Here is a 24,365-nt window from a genome sequence, read left to right as displayed (position 1 = left end):
TGTGTAGTAGGGCACTGTAATATGGCAACATAAAAAAATTAGCTGAGATCATCTAAATCTTCAGCTTATGCTCTGTCCATTCTACTCTGCATTGTGCAGGCCCTGTGACACACAGATCAACTACCACATTTCATACAGCATTTGGTACCTACTTAGGAGACACTAAATGGCTTCCAGATGTGACTGCACCTGAAAATGCAGCTTTGTTACCTCAGAAATGAAAGCATCCAAAATTAAAACAAAAAGTAAAACCAAACTGTACTTGCCTTCATCTCCATCATCTCCAAAAGGGTAGAACAAAGCAACTGCTAAATTGATGAATACAGCAAGGTTGAAGGAAATACTCCCCCAGAGAGAGATGTGTCTGGAGAACCAAAACAGGGCTGGATTATCTAGAAAGGGCAGAAAAGCAGCAATCAGTGAACTGAAAGCAAGCAGAATCTCAATCAGCAATGGCCCCAAGGGAACTAAATACAGATTAATGTAGAAAACATGCAGATCTTTAAAATTAACTAAAATGGACAAAAATTAAACATAGGTTTGCCATAATACATAGTTTCAAGCAGAGCTTTTAATCCAAAGATCATATACCGGAGTTTTGCCTCTGGGAAGATTTTAGGCCTGGATATTTTGCAAAGGAGTCTTTTCAGGTGCATCTGAAACTGTAGCCTTTGTGCATGGGGACACAAAATCAAGCAAACAAAGAGATTTTAGCACTCTGAATGCCAGTCACCCAGAACACCCAGAATGGGTCATCCAGATGACCTATTTGGACCAAGTACACCGATGACATATGCAGAGAACTATGGAGTAGGCATGGTTTCAGAACTGCAGTATTTTCTCCACCTCCGCCAAACTAAAAACATTTTGATCTGCTTGGGAAGCAGGCAAAATTTGGTCTGCCTGGGTTTTGGTTCTACAAAAGCTGACTATTTCCTGCATGATGCTCAGAAGCCCATGGTCACCTCCTGACAAACAGCTCTGTACTCCTGCTTAAAAGGACTCAAACAAGCCATGATCTCCATATGTGAAGTGCTGTACAAACACACAGAAATAGTCCATATCCCAAAGAACCTACAGCCTAGCTAGAAAAGACTAAAAAGGGAAACAGTGCAAAACAGGGTTGATTTTGTGTCCAGAGTCACATACACAGTTCAGAAAGAAGGCCAGGAACAAGATCAGAGTGTGCTGAGACTCAGGCAAGCACTTCATATATATGAATGCACTAAAATACGTTTTAAAAAGAACATTTGAAACAAGATCCTATGTGCAATAGTGTAAAAAGATCTCTGGTCAGAGAGGTTTCCAACATGATGCATCCCTATTAATTAGATTTTAAAGTACTGGAAACTTCCTGCAAGTATGCAGAGTGCTCAGCAAAGTTTTTATAAACAGCAGACTTCTTCAACTGCATATGACTGTCTCAGGCTTTAATCAAAATAGCCTTTAATGGCAATTAGGTAAATATTCAGATTTCACTGTGATAACCTTTTGTTGCTGACTGCTGAGATTTAAGCATTTGGAACCATTGCAAAAATGACATCTGTCAATTTAAGCAGCACAGACTTCATGCTAACAGACACTTGGCTAAAGAATGACCCCAGCTTCAACCTGTATTATCTTTTCAAATAATAAAAAAACCCCAACACGGAGACTTGTGGGCTATTCCACTGATGAAAGGAATTGAGAAATTTCTGTTCTGAATAAAAATAAACCAATTTTCTTTGTTTATAGCATTAGGCAGGTCGGGTCTATCTAATTGTTGGCTTGGCTCTTTTATTTGTGTTTCTAAAGCAAAACCCCCAGATGTGATTTTTTTTATTGAAGTAATTTTTCTACAATACAATGACTTTTATTCCCAAATAGACTGCAGATTCTGTAATCATGTATTTTTCCATTTCTATTCTGGGTGAGTTTGTCACTACTAAGTTTTTAGGGTGCCACCAAGAGACGCAGACTTGGGTTGATGGGGTTCATGCTGAAGACTTGCTGCTGCTGAAAATTATAGCCTAGGAATCGACATTTGAAAAATTGCCATGACATCCATGTTTCCATCATGTTCAGGATGCTCCCACATTGCTCTGACTATCCTGCTGCTCTAGACCTTATTCCTTCCTTCCTTCCTGATCAATTGCTGTGAGCAGATGACGTGTGACACTCCAAGTGCATCTGCGTTTTAGCAGTGAATGAAGTGACCCCTTTTAGGCATTTTTATGTATGTTCAGCCTGGAGAAGAGAAGGCTTTGGGGTGACATAATGTGGCTTTCCAGTGCCTGAAGGAAGCCTACAGGAAAGATGGAGAAAGACTCTTGACAAGGGCCTGGAGTGACAGGACAAGGGGGAATTACTTCAAACTAAGGGTAGGTTTAGATTGGATATGAGGAAGAAATTGTTCCCTGTGAGGGTGGGGAGGCCCTGGCACAGGTTGCCCAGAGAAGCTGTGGCTGCCCCTGGATCCCTGGCAGTGTCCAAGGCCAGGCTGGATGGGGCTCTGAGCAGCCTGGGATAATGGAAGGTGTCCCTGCCCATGGCAGGGGCTGGGAACTGTGTGATCTTTAAGGTCCCTCCCAACCCCAACCATTCTGTGAGTCTATGATATATAAAATACAACTTTCTGCTCCAAAAGCCAAGGGCAGAGTTGACAGTGGCTGAGCTGGCAGGATCCTCCTGATCCAGGTGCATTGGCAACAGCCCCACTCCTGCCAAGCAGCTGTACTGCCCACCAGTGAGCTAAAGACATTCAGAGTAGCTGGTGGGGCTTCCCTGCCCCTCCTCTTGGTGTCCCTGCTTTGACCTCTCCCCCATGATCCTGACCAAGCAGCTCAAGGCCACACATGTGCCTTCCCAATATCGTGGGATGTGCACCAGTTGGGCCAGCTGGGACACCCTGCAGCCCAGTCACGCCAGGCTGATGTGAACTGGCAGAGGGGTCTGACTCCATGGGAGCCGGGCATATTTAAAGTAGCTGAGGTTCTGGTGAGAGATGTTTTTAAATGACTGACGTTTACAAGTTTTTTAATGGTCTTTCAGGAATCTGCAAACCTCAAATACGCAGCTACACATGTTTTTGTTAAATATTAGGGGCCTTGGCTTAATTAGGTGCAATGCTATCAAGATTAGTAGAACTACACCCAGTTTATCCATCCCTCAATTTAACTTTTGGACATCATCTTGAACATATTAATAACTGCTCCATATTACACTTCTTTTATGGTGGCATGCAAATGTCTCATCTGACCTACACTCTCAAGCCCAGAACAGTTTTGTCTGTTGTAGTATCAGAGTGAACAGAGAAGAGTGTATCATTAAAATTAAAGCATTTGAAGGTTTAAAAGCAAGGTTTTAGCATAATGAGGCTATTTTTTTTAAATGACAGTACTTACTCCTAATTTTCTTTTGCCATTTCATCTCGTTGTACAGATCCTCAGTCTGCTGGAAAAAGTCATTGACTTTGCTCCCTTGTTCATCTCTCTCTGTTGTATTGAATACCCGACTTTTGGATTCCCGAGTGAGGAATTCGCAAATATTGGGGACAGGAAAGACAATCTTTTCCATTGTTCTATCGTGGCGAACAATCTATAAATAAAATGCACATTTTTGTCAGAGTCAGTGACTATCCAATCATGTTGTCATATCTTTTCTTGTTCACAGCTCCCCTTTAATTTACCAATTAATGCATTCATTATTTGAACAGTACAATAAAGTTGGACCAATCAATCCCAAAACAGAGTAAAGCTGTTTTTATTTTCAAAAGCCTGCCAGAATAAGGTGGCAAAGAAAGGACTCAAGAAAAAATCTTGGTCCAGACTTCCCCAAATATAAAAAATGTTCTAATTCAGAACACTTCAATTTTGCTGTAAATTGAAAGAAATCTCTCCCAGTAAAAAGTGGAGAAGTTCAGGGGCTTTCTGCTCTGATTACAAAATTATTTTCTCATCTTGAATCTGTTTCTATGATGGGATAAATTGTGAAGGTGAGCATGCAAAAATAGCACCTTGTTACTCAGGCAGCACCCATATCTGGTCAGTCTTTATCTTTTTACTTGACAAAACCCAAGGTTTTGAATTGCTTGCATTTCAGGAGCTAGCAGGTTACTGGTGAGTGAGCTAGATTTTATTTCATCTCACCACATTGCCATCAAAATTGCTTCCCCATTCTGATCGGGGACTCTGCATTATTAAAAATACAGAAATGAGTAGAAAACTCATTTCAACTACTACGACCATGCCTCTGTACAGCCACTGGTGAAAATAAAAAACCACCACCATTTGAATTTCAAATCAAACAAATGAGATGCCTTAATATAGGGGAGATAATATCTGAAACACCAAGCAGGTCTAGGACTGCTTTCAAAGACAAGCAATTACCTGTTTTGTATAGAAGCAATGCTGGGTTGGGTTTCACTTTTCCAGAAGAAGCTATTGGCCACATAAAAGTTGACCACAGTGCTTGTTTAGTGCCTAAATTTACAACCTACCCAGATAAACTGGCTGATAATTGCTAAGAGAGATCTCAGCAGCACCCAAAGTATTAAAGTACATTAAGAGGAGCACTGAGCTGCCCTCTGGACAACCAAGGCCATGGAGCTTTCATCTCTCCTGTGGTGGGATACCTCTGTGGACCTCTATCTAAATCCAGCCCATGGCAGGTGTAAAGTTTAAAACAGAGAGGAGAACTGCTGAACCAGGCCACGCCTTGGTATTTTAAACAAAAGCCATACTGAATGTCTACACCACTTCAAAACCTCTCTGTACTCCAGCCAGACTTTTAATTTGATCATCCAGCATCAGTGGCTTTGAAACTCGCGATTATTTATTTGAGTGATGTACCATACAAGATCATTCTTGACTTCATGACACAGCTACTATCCACAGTCATTATTTCGCTAACAGAACATGTTTGGTAACACACAGTAAAGCTACTGTGAAATGATGGCTTGGAGCCACTTCTAATATAGGTGTATTCCTTTTCCTCCCACAGCCAAAAGCATATTATTCAACCTTCTCCTCATAAATAATCCACACCATTTGGAAGCTTAAAGAGGAGATACACCACACACAAGATGCAGACTTGTCTCACAGTCCATCTTCTGGGACAGCAATCTTTTACCTCTATCTGTGCCGTATGTTTGGCATAAAACCTCAAGGCTTCATCTCCTTCATCTGGATCTGACCCTGGCTTCAGCATCTGTTGCAATGCTTTATTGTGACAAGCCAACTAGAAAAAGAAGAAAAATCTGATTTATGTCCTGCTGCTATGTTTTCAGTTTTATCATCTCCACTTAACTAACACAAATCCTCCTTCCCCCCATTCCCATATACTTACATGCTCAACCCAGTGGGGCTCTTTCCACAGATAACAACAAAAATGTAATTCCTCGAGAACAATAGAAATAATTTAGTCTTAAGAAGTTAGCAGCAAGTCTTCAGTTGAGATTTATGAAAGGCAGCTTAGCCCGCAGCCTGGATGGCTTTTGGAGGGCTTTTGACAAATGCCAAAAAATTAGACTGAATGCTTCTTTTCACTTGAGTTTAGACATAAAATTTGCATACCTCTGAGTACTAAATTACATTTACAATTAATTTTTCCCAGCGACTTCAAATGGCTAAACTAGGTTGCAGGTTGGTATTCCAGGGCTGTAACTATTTCTGAGGGAGCTGGACTGCAGTGCCAGGCAAATACATCCTTAACTGTACAGTTCATATACACAGAAAATATGCACATACACACAAACACACAAATATGTATCTCCCACAAACTTTTACAAATTATACACTTCCCATGATTGATAAAATACATCTGTTCTATGTTGAATAGTAGATATTTTAAATGCTCCATTGTTGTACAAAGTTTAGTAACAAAAATGTTGGCAAATGCATTCATAATGTCCTATAGGTGAGTGAGAAACAAAGACTTAATTAAAAGGCATACGGAAATTACTAAAAATTCAGTTTTCCCTACATCACAGTGAGTGGTTTCTGTCCCGAATAGCTGAGGCGTTTCACCTGTTTTAAGATGGGCAAAACTGCAGCAGGAAAGGAAAGGAAAGGAAGAGCCACCTCACAGATGTGATCCAGGGCTGAATCATCACAGCTGACATTAGCACAACAGACCATTAGAAATGAGGCAGGCATGCACTCAAAATGACCACAGGAACCGGGCCTTTGAAGTGATGATCACCACAGGTGGACCAGGACTGTGATACATGAAATAGCACAGCCTGGTGAGGAATTATAAAATAATTGCACAGCTACAAAAAGACTGACAGGGACTAAGTCTAAAAGTAGCAACGGATCCAAACAGATACTGTAATAATCTAACCAGAACGTGATCTCACCCATTTGGAATCTGCATGTCTTATTATCTCCCTTTTTTTAACCAATAAGGCAGGGGAGAAGTACATATACAATTTAGTCCATTTACTGAAGTTCCCTAGAATCTACTGATAAAAATAAATTTTCTTCTGGATCTCAATATAAACTTATTAAATAAAGACAAATAAAAAAATGGAACATCCAAAAGTAAGAGAATGTCAGAAAGGGATATTTAGGAAGAATAAATGCGCTTCCAACAACTTCCTTGGGGACAGAAGTCTGCTTGGTCCTGAGAGCAGAGCCTGAGCCAATGTGGCACAACATCAGCATTTTGTAACAGGGTCATGAGCAGATAGGGAGACCAGCAAAGAAATGACATGGGGGTTAACCGCAGACGAATATTCCTTCCATCAGTAGCAGATTTCTGTCCTGAATAGTTACTTTTTTACTCACCTAGCAAATGCATGGATAGTATCATTACACATATTAATGTCTTTACCTAAACTTCCACTTATTTTTGAGACTAAAAAGGTTCTTTAAGACTATCTGACTAGTTCCTTGCCTTCACACAAGCCAAATAACCTGATCCAGCCAGCAGCCTTTGCAGCATGACCACAACAACTGCTTAGCAAGACAACTTGAACTCATCTCCTAGAGGTCTTTGCATGCCCCTCAAGACATGCTCTAGAATCATAGAGAAAGAAGATGAGCCAGTGGAAACAAGACAGTTAGTGTTTAAAAATGCCCTTTCAACAGTGTTATTACTTTTGCCTTTCTGCTTTATTGGATGTCCCTCTGCTTCTGTACTTAAGAAAGGGCAAGCAAGAGCGCCCAGTTCACCTTCTCTGTATCATTCATCATTCTGTACACTACTGTCACGTTCTCTTTTATTTGTCTCTTCTTTAAATTAAAACAATCCCTATCTCTCCCATCCCTCCTCAAACAGAAGACTCCCTGTGACTCAATTATTTTCCCTGTCTATCTCCAAATGCCCTTTACTTTGGCTGTATCTCTTCTTTAAGATACGAAGAAGAGCACTGACTAGACAGAATGCAATCACACTGTGCTTGGAGTGATGAATTAGCATAACCAGAAGCAAATATATTCCCCTTTTATTATCTTCTGTAATGCAGAGGAACTTTGCCTATATCTTGACCTTTATTTCTCCAATGTGAACCATTAAGATTTTGAGTTTTCTAACAAATGACAAGTCAAGGACGTATGGATAGTTCTTATTAAAACTATGCCAGTTTGGAGAAAGGGACATGCTATAGATGCAGAAATTTCCATTAGTACCACAAAAAACTTCCTATATTCATACTTGAACTCGTATACAGAACTGGAAATGCCATTTGTAAACCATATGAAAACTCTAGGTATTGCTTCCTGATATGCTTTGAACTCTCCATAACTTTTGCTGTAAAAGTCTCTCTTGATAAGTATCAGCAACAGAAGTTCCCTTGTCACATGGACTAGAAGGGAAAACCCATCTCAGTCTCTCATGCTCTAATGGGACTGGCTAGAACAGGGTGTTCAGAGCCTGCTGGAGATTTGAGATTGAGCATATTTTGCTAGCAGGTTTCACGTGAACAGCAGCCACACTCATTAAAACAGTGTGTATTTGGTGGTCTGCACTGTGCTTTCTGAGGCTGAGCCCTCAGGCTGTGACTGTCCCATGCCAACGTGTGAACAGAACCTAGCACTGCACAGCTGGAGCTTTCCAGCACAACCACTGGACAAAGTGACCTGAAGAAAAGGCCAGGATTTTCTGTGCCAGCCCCTTGACTGCCAGAAAAGACAGTCAGAAACAACGCAGGATTGCTGACCAAGCTGGAGGAACTGCAGCACATTTCAGACAGGGAACCTACCTAAAGGCACCAGCAATCTTCAGCTGCTGATGCTGAATCTTCTTCACTCATAACTTCATTTCTCTCAGCTTCCAAATCTTTTAATACCATTTACCTTCTGTGCACTCTAGACCTTCAGACAGTAATGTCAGGGCAAAGGGCCCATCAATTTTCTGCTCATATTGCAGCTCCTACACAGGATGGATTCCTCTATGTCGACACAACAATAACTACTGCTAATATTTCTGTATTGCCACAGCTACACTGATGAAAGAACATTGTGGACAGCAATCTGAGAGAGCTCAGATCCAAAGCAGAGGCCCACAGTATGACACAGAACAGCTTTAGGAATGCTGTTATTTGGCAACCACGGTGTTTTCTGAAGCTCTGCTTTCATGATCTTTCCTTCGCCCCATAACGAGCTCAAAGGCCCACGTGGGCCAGGGGGACTGTGTCAACAGATGCCTTGACCAGGGCAGAGCTTTTTGTGAGATCAAAGACACAGCAATGAAAATAACAATGCAGTGACAAACTGTGAACCTAAAATACAGAAAGCTTATCCAAGTTTATAATACACCCTAGGTGACAGTTCGTGCGTGGCGTGTAAAGGCCGTGCAAGCTCTGAGTGATTTTTTTTCATATTTAACTGCTGTGATGCAGTAAAGTGTTATATCCAGTGTGCTGCACAAATCTTGTGGGGCAGCTGGAGGACAAGACATGGGACAGACGTGGCTGAGAGCAGCTATAATGAGAAGAACAGTCCCATTTATGTTCTCAAAGCAAAGCTCAAAAAATGCACCTCAAATATACACGGCAAGTGGAACTGATACAAAAAAGTAACCATCACTAGAGCCTGAATTTGCAAAGAGCCCCAGAAAAATCACTATTGAGGAGAAAACTCACTCACTCACTCACTCACTCACATCAGCCATGCCAGTGACAATATTTTAAATGTCAACACTGTATTTTACTGTTCATCAAGGCATGTAGGGACAAGGAAGCAACAGCATATAATGGAACAGTGATTTCCAAAGAGGGGATGTGTGAGGCAATAGCTATATGAATAAAGATCATTTGGCTTTCAGTCAGCTCCTGAGGAAGGACTGCTGTTCATCTTGAAAGATTTTTACTTAAAAAATTTGGAAAACACTGTAATAAAGTATCAGTACAAAATGTGAAAGATTGAGGACAGACCAAGAACGCTGAAGAGATTAATAAAGAAACAGTAGAGATAAATGACAGAATTACAAGTAATATGCAGTCTAAACTCCTGACACAACATGACTATAAAATCAGATCCGCTACTCATCTGGGATGCCATATGTGATCAGCAGTGTGGAAAACCACAGCAGAACCAGCTTTTGCAATTAATATATGGGTTTCCTGCAGGCCTGTAGTTTTATAGTTAAGATTACCTTGAACAAAAATGAAGTTATTTAAATGCTCTTAAAGAAAAGACTGATTTAAAGCTGTGAACATTCATTTCACCAGCCTGTCATTAACTCACTGACGTGGTATAGTAGATTGGTTTGCCAAAACAGCAGTGTGTGAATACATGTGTGCATGTGGAAAAATTGCTTGGAAAACAGAAAGTTTTTCTCCACTTTTCAATATTTCTGTAAAACACAGAGACACGCTATTATTTTAATAAGGATGTGTCAGTCCCTGGTTGTAACTTGTAAACTGCAGGGGCCTCTCACGTTCTCATCAAAGGCACGAGGTCTTACCCAGTACACAGCTGAGATGGTTGTCAAAATTCCTGCTGATTACACCAGGCTTTGCTGAAGCCCCAAAAGGACAAGAAATACAAGAAAAAAGTATAAGAAATAGAAGCTATAGATATGAGGTTGGAGAGATTCTGAGAGATTTATTTCACTCCCCAGCATTTTAATACTGCCAAACATGGGGGTAAAGGTGATGTTCTATGACTAGAATGGTATAAAGGGATCTAAATGAGTGAGGTTTAGTGTCCTGTAGGCAATCAGGGTTTTCATGGAAGAGTCAGTTCACAGGCAAGGTGTCAAACATGTTAAACTGATTTCCTAGGAAAGGTTGATGGAATAGTACAAAAAGCACTGGATAACTGGCTGAGAAGCAGAAAGAATGACACAAATAGCACAAACAGCTCCCATGCCTTGATACCATTTACAGTATTACTATTAGGAAGTATTACAAACATCTAAAAATGTAGAAACAAAATCCTTGAAAGAATTATTATCCTTGTTCCAATTCTCTCAGTTCTTCTCACAGCTGTAAGGCAGCAGTAAGGCTGGCATGTGATGGCACCTGGCACACAGGGCACTCCTGGCAGGGGAAGGGCACTGGTCGGGAGCGTGCTGGGGACTGGGGCTTGTTTTGGGGAGGGAACTGGGTGTGGACATGCCTGTAAGCTGTCACACTGCACAGAGACCCCTCTGCCCTTGCCTCACTCCCCCTCTGGGGTGCCAGCCAGCCCCCTCGAGCCTGTCAGGGCAGGGAGGCCACTCCACTGCCTGGCAGTTAATGAACAACAGCCCTTGGGGAAAGTGAGGCAAGAGTGTTGGTACCTGATGCCCAAGGCGTGACATCTGACAGATCTGCTGTAAATTATCTTCACCCCTACCCTGTCAGTAACCACACATCCTGCAGTGTGGGTTGCCAGCCCAAAGGCCAGTGGTCTTTCACCAGGGGAAACTGTGACAAAATGTAACTTGCAGCAACAGCAAAATAATGGTCAGATGAGCCTCACCTTGCTGTGCCAACAAGCTCGTGCAGCTGGGGCTCATTTACAGCCTCGATCTCTTCCTCTTTTGTCCTCTTCAGTCCCTTTGGTGCCCCAGAGCCAGGCAGTGTGAGATCTGGCACCGCCAAACCCCCTCACCAGGGATAACCCAGTCATCTCACGAAACACTTCATTTTCGTCTTAGAGAGCAAGAAAGGATAAAAAAGCTGCCCGGGGACTGACAAGAAAAGCCCCATGGACCGAGAGAAAACAGCCAAGAGAAAGTCGAGGCAGTAGCAAACAGGATGGGTGACAGACAGAGGAACATAGGAGACAGAAAAGGAGCTCCTCTTCTTTGGCGTGCCAGGCCTTTACCACACGCCAACTCCCTGCCCAGGGCAAATGAGAACATTCCAACTCCATCGGTAAACAAGGAGAGAAAAAAGCAGGGAAAAAGGAAATGTCATCTTAACCATAACTGAGCAGAAATTTTTATTCCAAGTAGCTGCACTAAAAGCAATAACAACTTCTCAGCTCCCCATGTTCCAATCAAAACTGAATGGTGCTTTCTGCAATACACAGGGCAACTTCCTTTCCAGAAGTCATTACAGTTTTATAGAGCGGCACCTTTGCACTCTGCCACAAAGCAATCTGTTAACAAACATTAGGAACAGCAGGGATGGAGCAATGGGAGACTCTCACATCAAGTATTCATTGATTTCATTAGACAATTATACCGTACAGAGCAACCAAAAGGGTTCAGACTTAATCTTTCCCTGATGGCTTGTGGTACATGAGCAGGTCCCTGGGTGGTCCAGACGCTTTGGATTCTGTTGCTGGGTCTTCCATGGCCTCGTGTAACCTCTGAGGCACCAACTCTCCTCCCCAGCCTCCACATGGGGCACACTACAAATTGCAGCTAATAGTGATCTACCTCACAGGGGAGAAATAAAACACCTCAATATTATCACATAAAAGAAACCACCACAGCTAAGTGAACTCTGTCACTATTATGTTTGCAGCCCCCCATAGTAATTTCATTGTTATTTTTGTTGTGGTTTTGCTGTTCTTTTTTACCCTGATGAAAACCAGCAGAAGACAAAATGACTTGTTAATATTTCAACGAACTTTACTTCCACGTGCCTCCTTTCTAATTTCTTTTGCAGGCAAAGCTGAATTCCAAAAAAAAATGAAGTGTACACGTGTGTGGGGAAATTCAGGTCAGACAAAATGCGTTGCAACCAAACAAAATTAATTTGAGGTGGGTGGATGTGAAACATCTCCACAGGCTATGTGTAAACCGTCATGGGCAGCTGTGCCTGCCTGAGTCAAACCAGCCCAATGAATACAGGGGCACACTTGGATTTTGGTGTACACTGGCCATACTGGACATAGGATGTGGACAGAGCATGCAATCCAGAATTCCAACAGGATGGCACAACTGCACTCAGAGACTGCCTCCTGTGATTACTGTATGCAAAATTTTGCAAAGTACAGGATGGAAGGAAATCAGATGATGGAAGTGTCAGAGATGATTATAGGGAGGTAACGAGAAAAGTTCAATGGAAGAGAAAGAAAAGGAGAGCAGAGTTTCTACAAATAGTCTTCTTCAGAGCATAACAAGGAAGAAGATCCCAGCCACATGCTACTTCCATAAAAGGCAGACAAAAACACTGGCACCAGTGTTGTATAGACACAGTCTGGGAAAGGCCCAAACCAGCAGATATATAGATCCCAAATCCACACAGCAAGAGAACCGTTCACCTCTAAAAGCCACCAACACTTTAAATACATCCAAAATGCATAAAAACACCTGAGATAAGAGAGCTTTTCAGGAACTCTTCAAATTCTTTTGCTCCCAAGCCCTTCACTTTCTATATTTCTCTTCCCTGCAGAATGTGACTCTCTGCCAGCTATCTTCTTCTGTCTACTATGTGGCTTCTCTAGAAAAGGCAGGCTAGCACAAACAAAAGAGGGAACTGCTGCTGCTGACTCTTACTTTGGGGGCAATGTGGTGAGGGGAACCACAGTTTCAAGTTTTTAAGTATGGACACACTTCCTTCTGTGAGCTATAAGACCAGGAGACGTTGACTGGCACTCAACATCCCTTCCTCTGGCACCATGAGCAGAAAGTTCCTCACGGGTTGATCCTTCCAGAATGGACTCATCCTCTTCTTCAGGATCTACCCAAACTCGTCTTGTCTCTCCTATTTGCAGGATAGTGCCACGGTTTCTTTGGCACATTGTGACCCCTTCGGCTGAATGCAGTTCACCAACCCAACCTGACATCATCACCAGCTGTGCCACAGGCAGGTGTGGCTTGGAAGACAGCCACAGCACACTGCCCTTGCAAAGGCTGGGATAAGCCATCTCCCTGTCTTCAATGAGGCACATTAAAGAGGCTTAAGTCCTCAGCTGCAGCCTGGAATCATGGCTGAGACTCTGTGATTCAAGTTACATCGATGTCAAATTAAAAAGCCTGTTCGTAGCCAGTCCTGTTCACATCCCACCTTCTCAACACGTCGTTCCACAACACACAAAAAAGCATAACTTGCTCATTCAGAGTCAAAAACATACGAGACTTGAAGCAGCAAGCAAGCAGCAGAAGCTGCAATCTGTTGGATTCACAGCAGACATGGATTTCCTACTATCTGCCGGGGCCTGATGTATGTACATTGTACAGTAGAAAACAGGGCAGTGTACCAGTGTGGAGATGGACAGGAACTGAGAGATGACTCTCCTCAAACAATTACAATGGTGAGATTTTCCAACATTTTGCACCATGCTATTGAATCTCTGCCTCCCTTTCCAATCAGCAGAGCAAAACATCCCTAAAAATAAATAAAATTAGGAGCATAGGACCAGAGAGAAGAGAATGTAAAATGATCAGTTGTTCTTTCCAACTCTGTATTATGGCTATTGTCCTCAGGAAAGCACTTTCACCTGGCACCTATGAAGTAACAGCTCCTGGTGGGAGTAAAAATTTCATCTCTCTCCTTATCAAACATTCACAAATAATGCTGCTTTACCCAACCAACTAGCAGCTAAGTGGTGTTCTGCACACTCAAAGACAGAAAAAGCTGGAAAGATTTTCCAAACGAAGTTCATTTAAGGCTACCACAGATCATCATTTGTAAAACAAACTCTGAAAATCCTTGCCCATAGAAAAAGGGAGAGAAAAGGCTTCTTTAACCCCAGGTTGATTAGATGCTTATCTGTGTGCAGGTCTGAAGGTGATCATAAGTACCTGATCACCTCACTTTTGGTGTAGAAAAGCATAATCAACCGTTAAAACTAAATTTCACAGCTGGACACTTTTATTCAGTGTCTCATAAAGCTGCCTCAGAGAAAGTGCAAGGTGAACCTCATTTTCACTTTTCTGCACTGTGTTAAATGAATGAAATACAGAGGATGGCAACTGAGCTCTGCCTATTTGTAGATTACAAATTCAGATCTTGTCTGGAAAACTCTATGGTGACTGAGATACCTAATTAAATTGTGACATCAGAGGAGATGAGAGTTAAAATGGAGCAACTGTGAGGAACAGACATATTTTGACATTCTGTTTAATGCTCTTTATTTTTGTTAACCTGTAATTACTTCAATGACTACTGAACATAAAAAACTGTCTTTGTTAGAGAAGATGCCCCCCCTAATTTTAATTAAGGTGTAGGATTTCACAATGCAGATATCTGAAGCCTATTAGAACTGCTCTGATACTATTAAGTGAGACCAGATTTCACTTCCATGGTATTTCCAACCCTCACTCCCCCTCAAACCAAACCCCAGCTCAGGGTAAAATGTTTTGGTTGGGCTATACTTATAAGAAAAAGGTGCACCTTGGTTCATTTGAAGGTTACCTCTAATGGAAAAGTTCCAGCTCTGTCTCCAGAGCAAGAACTCAACACTTTGTGTAATTCAACTTCATTAATGAGGGGAGTTTGCAGCAATTTGAACAAAATAGCTACATTACATACATTTCTGAGCCAGTGAAATGTGCACACAGCACTCAGGGGTGGCTGGCTGAACACGCAGTCTGCTTTGAAGGGTGGCTATGGAAAGACGGCACTGTGTGGTCCCACATTTATTGCCTCTCAACAGCTTCTGGATCGAGTTTACTCAGTTTCCAAGGAAAATTATGCTTAATTCTACATAACGTTTCTCCAAGTAATTTCAATCTAAAAGTTTAAAGTCAAGCCATCCTCCCTGTGACCCACATATCATCACTCTAAATGCATGCCAAAAGCAAGCAGGCAGCTCCAGGGTAAGAGCATGGTTGGAGGGCAACAGGCAAGTTCTCTACTAGTAAAAATCTGTGTAAATCCGTATAAATCAGTATAAATCAGTACTGCTTGCCTACTCTGAGTGGAGGCATTCCCACGCTGACCAGCTGTGGACACAGCTAAATGAAGACCCATTCTTCATGTGGGAAGTGAAGTAACTGCCCCACGGGTGACGGAGAACCAAAGGAGGACTGAAGTCCCTCTGTCCACCCCATGCTGCTTCAGACAGCAATAAAAAGGTAGTGTGGTTATTGCTAGGACAGGGCTGCAAACAGAGCCTGAGAGCAGAGAATGTCTTGAACAGTATTTCATTGTCCCACAGCCAATTTTCAGAGTAAAACCACAGACTAATGTGAAGATTTCACAATGCAGACATTTGACAAAGAAAGGATATTTCTTCTGGTGTAACGTTTGGGCCCCGACACCAATTCAGCATATTTCCCAATGACAAAAAATCTTGTAAACCACAAAACACAAGGATTACAGAAGTTAAAGATAGAAGAAGAAACCCACAAAGCAGAAATATTGAGGCCACCTGTGCACTAGTGAAATGCACGGTTGCCACAGTCAAACAGGATATATCCCTCGTTAACATTACATATAATAAATCACACACATATGTAGAATAGACACTTCATCTTGTTCTAGAGAAGTAGAACCAGAAAAATTAAAATAAGCTAAAACTTTTGTGGCCAACCTATGGTAAAAAGCTCTAGCTTGAATCCTAGCAGCTCTTAGCAGCCTAAGTCAACACAACACCAGATGGAAAACAGAGGTTCCCATGTAGATCCCTATCAAAGCCAGAACAGGATTCTGAGATGAATGATTCCAAGGAGAAGGGGAGAAAAAGAAAACATCAAAGGACAAGTTGCCAAGGTTATAACCTGAGACCTAACATCAGGCACAGAGGTTTATTTAAGCTTTCAGGTGCTCATTAGTGTCAAGCCCTCATGGCAGCCTCCATACTGTCTCTCTATACCGCAGCTGGCTGAACGCGGAGTTATATCCCATCCTAATGAGCCACAAGGAGGGTGATGTGCGTCATTGGCTTCTGTTTCAATCTTGGAAATCTCAGTGTAAAAGCCTTGCAACAGCTTCTGATTCTCCTGACATTTAATTAGCCGTTGTCATTTTGATGCCATAGCCTGTCTCATCAGGATGATAACTACAAAACAACATGTGGAGCATAAAAGTTCCATGAAAAGCTTCAGGTCTGGCAGCGAAGCTTACAAGTCCCCTGACAGTCACGGTTCCTGGGACTGGCTCCCATCAGCCCTTTGTTTTGGCACTGCTATCAGCAAGAGCTTCTCTGTTAAGGACAAAGAAACAAAAAACCACCAAAAAACTGCGAAGTTCAGCATAGCCTTGCAAAAAATGACATCCTTTAGCTTGAAAAATTTTACCTGTCCTGCAGAAAGAGAGCATACTTATTGCACAAACTCACAGCTGTCCATCCTGAAGGACACGTTTATCCTACAGGATAGAGTCCATCATCCTCTGGCCTCAAAAGGTAGTCCTATTTATTTGTGTACAAAGTTTTTCTCTTTTTGTCATCTGGTACTTGGGAGGACAACCACCAACAATACCTGCCAACTGCTTCCTGTCCACATCAGCTGCACAATTTGACAATGGTCACTGCTAAACAAAATGTGAGCCAACTACATTTTCACTCAGTGTAACCAGTGGTCTTTTTTCCAAAATCCTAGTCTCAAACACTAAAACACTTTTTGTTTCTTCAGAGAGTACCAGTCAGAGATGTGTAAAAACTCAAATGAACCAAGACATTTCATTCACAAAACAGAATCAACTGAAAATCTTTGTCATCAGAACCTAGGCACAACCTAATGTTTTGTAAAGACAGACATGCAACACCTGAGGCAGAGGGTGAGCAGAAAGAACTCAGCAAGCTTCAAAAGATCACTGAACCAGTGTGGTCCCCAGACATCAGCTCTTCTGGAGGATCCTTGCCTGAGCTCAAAGCTGCTTCCCAATTGGATGAGCCTATCTTTTAGAGCAAATTGCTCTGGGAACTCCCAGTTCCCACAGGGACAGGGAGATTTCTTTTAGGCAAATGTTATGGGCCAGTAATGGCAACACCACTATCAAGGATAAAGCACTTCTTGCAAGACTTTTCCACTTGTCTTCTGTTCATCTTATTTCCATGGTATAACCATGATATTAAAGTTTCAGCCAGATCATGCCCACTGCAGACTTCTGGGCTGTAACTGGTCCCACCAGTTCCCTATCCTAAACAGCCTTTGAGGTGCTTCTTTGCTGTGTCTTAGAGAAGGCACTTGTCAATGCACATTATTGAGTAAATAATTTCTGCCTTCTTCACCAACATTTCTTTTTAAAAAGTCAAACTTCACCCTGAATTTACACCTGACCACAATCACACTTCATGCAGAACAGTGTTTAGTGAGCCAGGCACAACCCACTCAGTTCAGAAAGCTTTGGAGAAGTCACGTGCAGTGATCCTATTCCACATTTGGAGGCCTGCATTTACAGTGTTACTTGTTTCCTCACACATTAAACCACGGAAGATCTGCACCCATCATTTTAAGCAAGGTCTTGCCATGGAATCCCTTGACCTGGCTTCAGGTCAAGACAAATGGATGAGTACAAGAATCCACATTTGGCTTATAGTATATGTTTTAATAATTGTCTTTTATTTTATACACACACACACAAACTCAAGGGAAAAGAAGGACAAAGGTCTAAGTGAATCTGTCTAAAAGTTAAAATACAGCAAAGTGAAGGAAATCCAGGAACTGCTCCAAACTACAACACCAAAAATAACTACCCACAAAAAACCCCTTAAGCCTTACAATACCTCCCTCACACAAATGCACACATTTGCATCTGTTACCTTATGAAAACTTTTCTTGCCTCAGCAACCCATAATATTAGCAGCACAGGAAAGCTTATTTGAAAAACACGTTAGCATGTCTCTAGGAAGACTTCTAGGGTACTAATGTGCTCAGTGATTATGTACTACCCAAAAAAAAGCTGATTTTCCACACTAGCAAAGTAGCTGGGATGGAGTGAGCATAGGAGGGAAGCCAATGTGGCAGTCAAAGCAAAGCACTGGGGATCAAACAAGCCAGATTGCTTCCCATGACAGCTCATGACTTCCTGTCTGTGCCTGCTTCTGCCTTGGTGCCTTTACCTGTAACACCAGATAATACCACCTACTTAAAAAGGGGCACATAAAATTAATGAGAGCGTTTAACTGCTCCAAAACCCTCTAAAAAGTAAGATTAAGTCTTAAAAAAATTCTGAAACTATTATTATTATTATTATTACTATTATTATTGCCATTTCTTTGTTCTGCTAGAGCAGGTAAGAGTCCCAGAACCATGCAGCTGTAGGCACAGAACTGATGTGGAAAGTAAAGGTGGTCCCAGCCCTGGGTGTACTCAAATCTGGTGAAAGTTACAGAAAGACAGACTAAAGAGAAACCCACAGAAACAAAAGGCTTTGTGCTTCTCAGAATTTTTCCTATGTGGATAGCTAAATTTTTTAAAACTGACTTTATCCTTAACGAATGTATCATATCCAAGTCTCATTATCAAACCTCTCCTATTTCAAACGTCAAAAATAGTAACTTTTAAAAAAGGTTGTGTATCCCTACTCCCAAACTATAAATCCATGCCATCAATTATTGCCATTTTAATTGCCTAGTTAGCAAATACCCTTCATCTGTCTACACTACTAAGCAATGAAGTAAACACGGCAGTAAGACATTAGTTTGATAATGCCTGCCAAGTTTGATAAAAAAAATCTTGATTCTTTTATTAATATACTAACAAATATATAAGGCTGAATGACTTATTTTGCTCAGTCCATTTAAAATTAGCACCAGAGTGGAAGATGTGTGTCCTTAGCAGTACCTGCAGTGAGAACTTTACAGTTCACAGCAGATCCACCTCTTTTTCCTTGGTTTATTTTAAGAACTTATAAATGGAAGGGCACTTCCAACTGTGTTAGTCTATCAGAAGATAGCCTGGTTCAAACTTGTCTTCACTGCACTGATATCAGACAGTGATAATTCTTCTAACCTTATGGGGTGAGGAAAAATTTTTCATTAAGTCTTGGTGGCACCAGACAATTGTATAAATATAAGTAGTTTACTTGGTTGGGATTTAAATAATATTTTAGCTTAATCTCACTAAAAACAAACAAACTTCTATTTACCTGAAAGTGACAAAGGTATTGTGGAATTCCAAGACCTGTGCTCCCTTTCCAACAGGGCATTTAAGCACAAACTTAAAATTGAGGAAACATTTTGCTAGCCTGAGACCACGGAACGTGCATCACGAAAGGGGTGGCACACTGGGTCAGCACCCCTGCCACAGCCTTGGGAACCAGGCAGAGGAGTTCATAAGGCATTGGAAACCTGAAAGTTTTGTTAGTTTGCTTCCTTACTCCCTCCCCACTCACATCCTTCCAGATCAAGGATGTGTCTCCACAGCTTTACAGGCAGATGAAAGTGCACTCTTGCCACGCTGCAAGCTGACAAAAAGCTATGTAAAGTTATTTCACGTTCTTGTGACCCTCATGAATAAAGCCCCTGCTGAAAGGTACAGTGGATTAGCTTGGGCTCCATGCCTGATTTAGACAGTTTGCATGAGCTGAGAAACACAAACACTCCAAAGTATTTTTCACTAACAGAAGCACAGATATATATATATATATAACATATATATATATATCTATATCTATGTATGCAGAGTACGGGAGCCTCTGGTTATAATCAGTGCCTTATCTTGCTTCATAGTAAATCAAATGGATCATGAACCTCATGGAAATACTGCCAATGAAGGGTTGTGTTTTAGTTTACAAACTTCTGAAATACTTTGTTATGACTAACAGGCAGCCAGCTCAAGCAGTCATCTGAAAAGCCAGAGGATTTCTTTAGCCTTTTATAATTTCTTTCATTGTGTAACCATTTAAAAATTTGATTCTCCTACACTAATGCTTCTGCAGATAAGGAGCAAGAATGAAACTTTTTTTGGTGCTACTGTGTCAAAAGCTTTTGGAATTTCCTACAGGGACATCACATCAAGATGAAGTCTCTTCGTGGACAGCCTTACTAACTTTGCAAAACAAAGTGTGACCTGCTTTAACACAATCTCTTAAGAGGACAGCAATAAAAACACCATACCTATTGACTGAGGCTGGAAGAGAAGTGCTGACAGAGGTGATGGAACTGTCCATAACACACCTCTGGCACTCAGCCGAGACTACTGCAAGGAATTAGCAAGGTCAAGGCTCAGCTCTGAGCATGACATTTGAACTAGAGAAAGAAAACAGAATCTCCTCTGTTGATTTTCAAGAGAATTGCGAACCCTTTCTACCCACCAATAACAGGCTTATTTTTCCAGGATGTGAGGTCAAGCACCAGCTCATGTCACTGCTCCACAAGCAGCTGTAGAAGAGCTACATCTGGAAGGAGCCCCAAAGCCAGGCTGCAGAGTAGGGCTGCAGCTCAGGGCTGCTCCTCGTGGACAGCTCAGTTCTGCTTCCTCCCAGTGGCACTCCCTTCTCCCCTCTGCTCATTGAAGAGCAGGAAAAGTGAGGAGCAGCAGTGTCCAGACAGCCCCGGGGTCAGTGCAGGGGAAGCAGCACAGCCATGGCACGTGGCAGGCTGGAGGAAGATGAAGAAATAAAGGAAAGAGAGGACAGTGAAACATGTGAAAGACATGTGATCACTGGCATGACACGGCTGCTGTGCCCACACCCTTCTGTGTGTGCACGATGTACAAGTGCACATTTAGGGCAGGGGCTGGGAGGCTGTAAGGACAATTTACTAACAGAAATCTCAGCCTTGCTTGTGATACAGGTACAACTTTCTATGCACTGTGGGTCAAACATTTACAAGAATGCCTCTTGCTTCTGGTAAAATCAACCACAGGAAGGGCAAGGAAGGATGTAGTGGTGGCAAAATGCAGAACCCAGCATTGCCCTGAAGAGTGCAACGACAAAAACTGAAAGTCGGAGCTCCCCAAAATAAACTGTCTGTGTTTGAGGGCTGGAACAGCAAAAAGGGGAACTCTCAGTCTTGATTCTGCTATTACAGAGGGACCAAAAAGCTGTAGCTAGAGCAAGTGGGCACCAGGAAGCGTAAGAAAAGTGACTGAAGAGTCACACTGGTTGTAGAAAAAAGTAAGTCAGGTGAACGGCCACAGCAAAGAAATACTACGTAAATCAGGTCAGCTAAGCCCAGCAGAAGGCCCAGACACCAAAAAGCCACTCTGACAGCAAAGCAGAGGGCGTTTGGAGACTGAAGCCAGCAAAGGAACCCAGCAACAATGGCCTTACTGAGGAGGGTCCATGCTCGTATCCTGCCCATCCCAGGGCGAGCAAAAGGGCACACATGGAAACAGTTTGGGGTCAGATCAGCAGGCCTGTGCCAAGAATTGTAGCTTTTCATTAGCAGAGGACACAGAAAGGCCCCAAATTGCCTGCCCTTGCATTGCTTTGTTTTGATACGGGGCCTGACATGGGTGCAAAGCTATTGTAAACACAAGTACTATGTTACAGAAATGCAAGAAGAAGAAAACAGTCTTTTTTTCTTTTTTCCTTTTTCTTTTTTTTTTTTTTTTTTTTGTAAAAAGATGGATATTTTTACAGCATACAGAGCCAATCGTGACATTTAATTTTACAGAACAGGAAGGATCTCAGTAAATTGCTGTAAAAATATCCACCCTTATGCAACCAAAACGCCAGCTATGATCAGGAATAGCTGTGGAGTGGCATCATGGACCTCCCCAGCACCATGGATATGAACCTACGGACAGACCTTAACCTACACCTCAGCCAGCTAGTGTACCCCTGGCAGTGACCTCTTGTTTAAAATGACCCCAGCAGTCACTTCATGTACAGCTTTAGGCCTATATTCCACTCCCCCAAATCGTATTTTCCATGTCACAGACCCTGTTAAGTGATTTAACACGAACTGTAGGCAGAAGACAGAAAATACTGACATTTCGATTGGGCAGGCATTTAAATTTTCATTATAAGCATTCAGACAAGGAGTAAATAGTCCTACAAGGTAAGGGGCTGCAGATGCTTTCTGAAAATACTGTCATCTCTGATGGGCATCTTATGTACAGCCCCACACACAGCATGAGAGCACAACATGGTCAACCACACCACCACCAACATAATAACAATACTCACTTATTTAAATGTGCTGCAAGCACACCAGCATTACTCAGTAACTGTTTTTTTGCATTCCTTGCTTGAAAGAAACATTGCATAACACTACTGTAACTATAGATTGCTTTCTTCTCTTATTTTTTCCACCGAGTATTCAATTCCTAACAACACTTAATAAACATAATGAATGAGGAACACTCCCTCTCCCCCTCTGTTTATTTCTTCTTACTCAGGGAAAACCTATTTTTTTTTAAATTTGGCCCTTATAAGAAATACCAAATACAGTAATTTATGATATAACCAAGAAGTTCTTGGTCCTTACTTTTTCAACTACAAAAAACTTTACAATACTCTGAACATAATTGAAAGATAAACTATTTTTGACACCAGCTACTCTGAAGAATAAATAGGCCATTAAATAACAACCTTCAGTGTACATTCTACCTTTACCAGTAGAGAAGTAAAAGTGATCAGAAAAAGCTTGAGGGCACTACAGCATAATTCAAAAGGAGAAAGCAGTGAAAAGGCCCAATTATTCTTATTGGCAAAGTAATATCTAAAATAATAGCAATCTTCTGAAATCAAGTTCGCTTGGTATCACAACTGAAGGCACTATTTAAAATACACCAATAATGGTAACACAATTTATGATTTGATTGATATAAGTGATCTGTTAATGTCAAAAGAAGACAAAGCTAAGCGGACAGTCACTGTTTTACTCTACATTGTTATCTCACACAAATAACAACTTGTGTGAAATTTCTCCTCAATGGGAGGACCAACATATTCAGGATGTCCCCTTGAGCAGGGGATGCCTCTCAAGGTTGCTTCTCAAGACTGAGAGATTCTTTACCACGAGAGACTCTTGGTAAGTGGTTAATAGCATGCTAAACTCTGAAATCTTGATGGCTAAACAATAGAAAGGATTGATTGTGTGCAGATAATCCTTTAGACATAAACTGTTGGGCAAGGCTGGGACTAAGTCTGGACCCAGCTGCACCTAAACTCCCCTCTCAGAAGGAGTTTAGAATGCAAGGGGATCGTTCCTTAACATCATAATTCAACAGGAGGGTCTCCCTCACAGTGCTGGCTGAGCCTGTCCTGCATGCAGTAAACAATCGAGTGTGCCTTGCCATTGAATCTCATTAACCCACTGTCACATTGGCTATCAAGCTTTGCTTTTTATCAGTAAACACACTGTTACTTCTCTCTTACCACTGAAGTGCATCACCCCACCTGTGACAATGTGGAGTTTAACCACATAACACTTTTCTGGAAGTCGTCACAAAACAAGTAAGACGTACCTGATGTGCCAAAATATAGATATTATGGCCAACATCTTTTGGGGAGATGCCATCATCTCCATTCTCCTCCTCGTGGTCACATTCCAGACCTTGGTTGTAGGCATTCTTCATCACATCTACCTGCAACACAAACCCAGCCAGGAAGAGATGAAATAAATGTGATTCTTGGGGAAAAAACACATGATGTTTGAACACAGCCACTTTGCTCAGCTCCAGCCTGGATGGGTGCCCTGCAGTTCTGCAAGAAGAGTGAGCAGCCTGAGAAACACTTTCTGAACAAAGACAAGCTTGAAGGATTTATGAAGCTCCAAACCACTACATTTTTCATCAGCAACCATGAGAAAGGAACAGGAATGCTGAGCCTTTGTGAGCAGGTATTTTCACAAAAGCTTCAAAAGGCTGGTCTAGATATGGCAGGGAGTGTTGTGCAGCACTTAGAGCGCAGCCACGATCCTCCTCTGGCCAGAACAGGCAGCAACACAATTTCACAGGAAAAAAACACACCTAAACCAAAAAGGAAAGGAAGATCTGGGCAGGGTGCTGGGGAAATTCCAAATATTCAAAAGCCTCTTACAGGACCAGCATAGGGTTCCCCACACAAAGGAAACCTGCAGTTGTACCCTAGGGAGGGCCTCATCCTGCTGAGATGTCACCTAGTGATGAGGCCCTGAAACCAGCAGGCACTGGGCTCTGCCTAAGGGCAGGGATGATGCCTCCAGATACTTCCCCAGAATCCCTCAAGAATTCCCAGA

At 42.0% G+C, this 24,365-nt stretch overlaps 1 protein-coding gene across 5 annotated transcripts in view; it reads right to left on the bottom strand.

Moving 5' to 3' along the window:
- ITPR2 (inositol 1,4,5-trisphosphate receptor type 2) overlaps nucleotides 1-24,365 on the bottom strand; it is a 247,831-nt gene that overhangs the window by 41,792 nt on the left and 181,674 nt on the right. For all 5 annotated transcript variants that reach the window (XM_048300591.1, XM_048300592.1, XM_048300593.1 and 2 more), the window contains 4 exons: nucleotides 23,614-23,733; nucleotides 5,110-5,217; nucleotides 3,384-3,576; nucleotides 267-392 (listed from right to left, as the gene is read on the bottom strand). In XM_048300591.1, the coding sequence (XP_048156548.1) occupies nucleotides 267-392; nucleotides 3,384-3,576; nucleotides 5,110-5,217; nucleotides 23,614-23,733 (547 nt within the window). The remainder of the gene's footprint in view (nucleotides 1-266; nucleotides 393-3,383; nucleotides 3,577-5,109; nucleotides 5,218-23,613; nucleotides 23,734-24,365) is intronic.

This window comes from Corvus hawaiiensis, chromosome 4 (genome assembly GCF_020740725.1).
Source record: "Corvus hawaiiensis isolate bCorHaw1 chromosome 4, bCorHaw1.pri.cur, whole genome shotgun sequence".
NCBI lineage: Eukaryota > Metazoa > Chordata > Aves > Passeriformes > Corvidae > Corvus > Corvus hawaiiensis.
The sequence above is the reverse complement of the archived record's forward strand: the minus strand, read 5'-3'. Positions and strand labels throughout refer to the sequence as shown.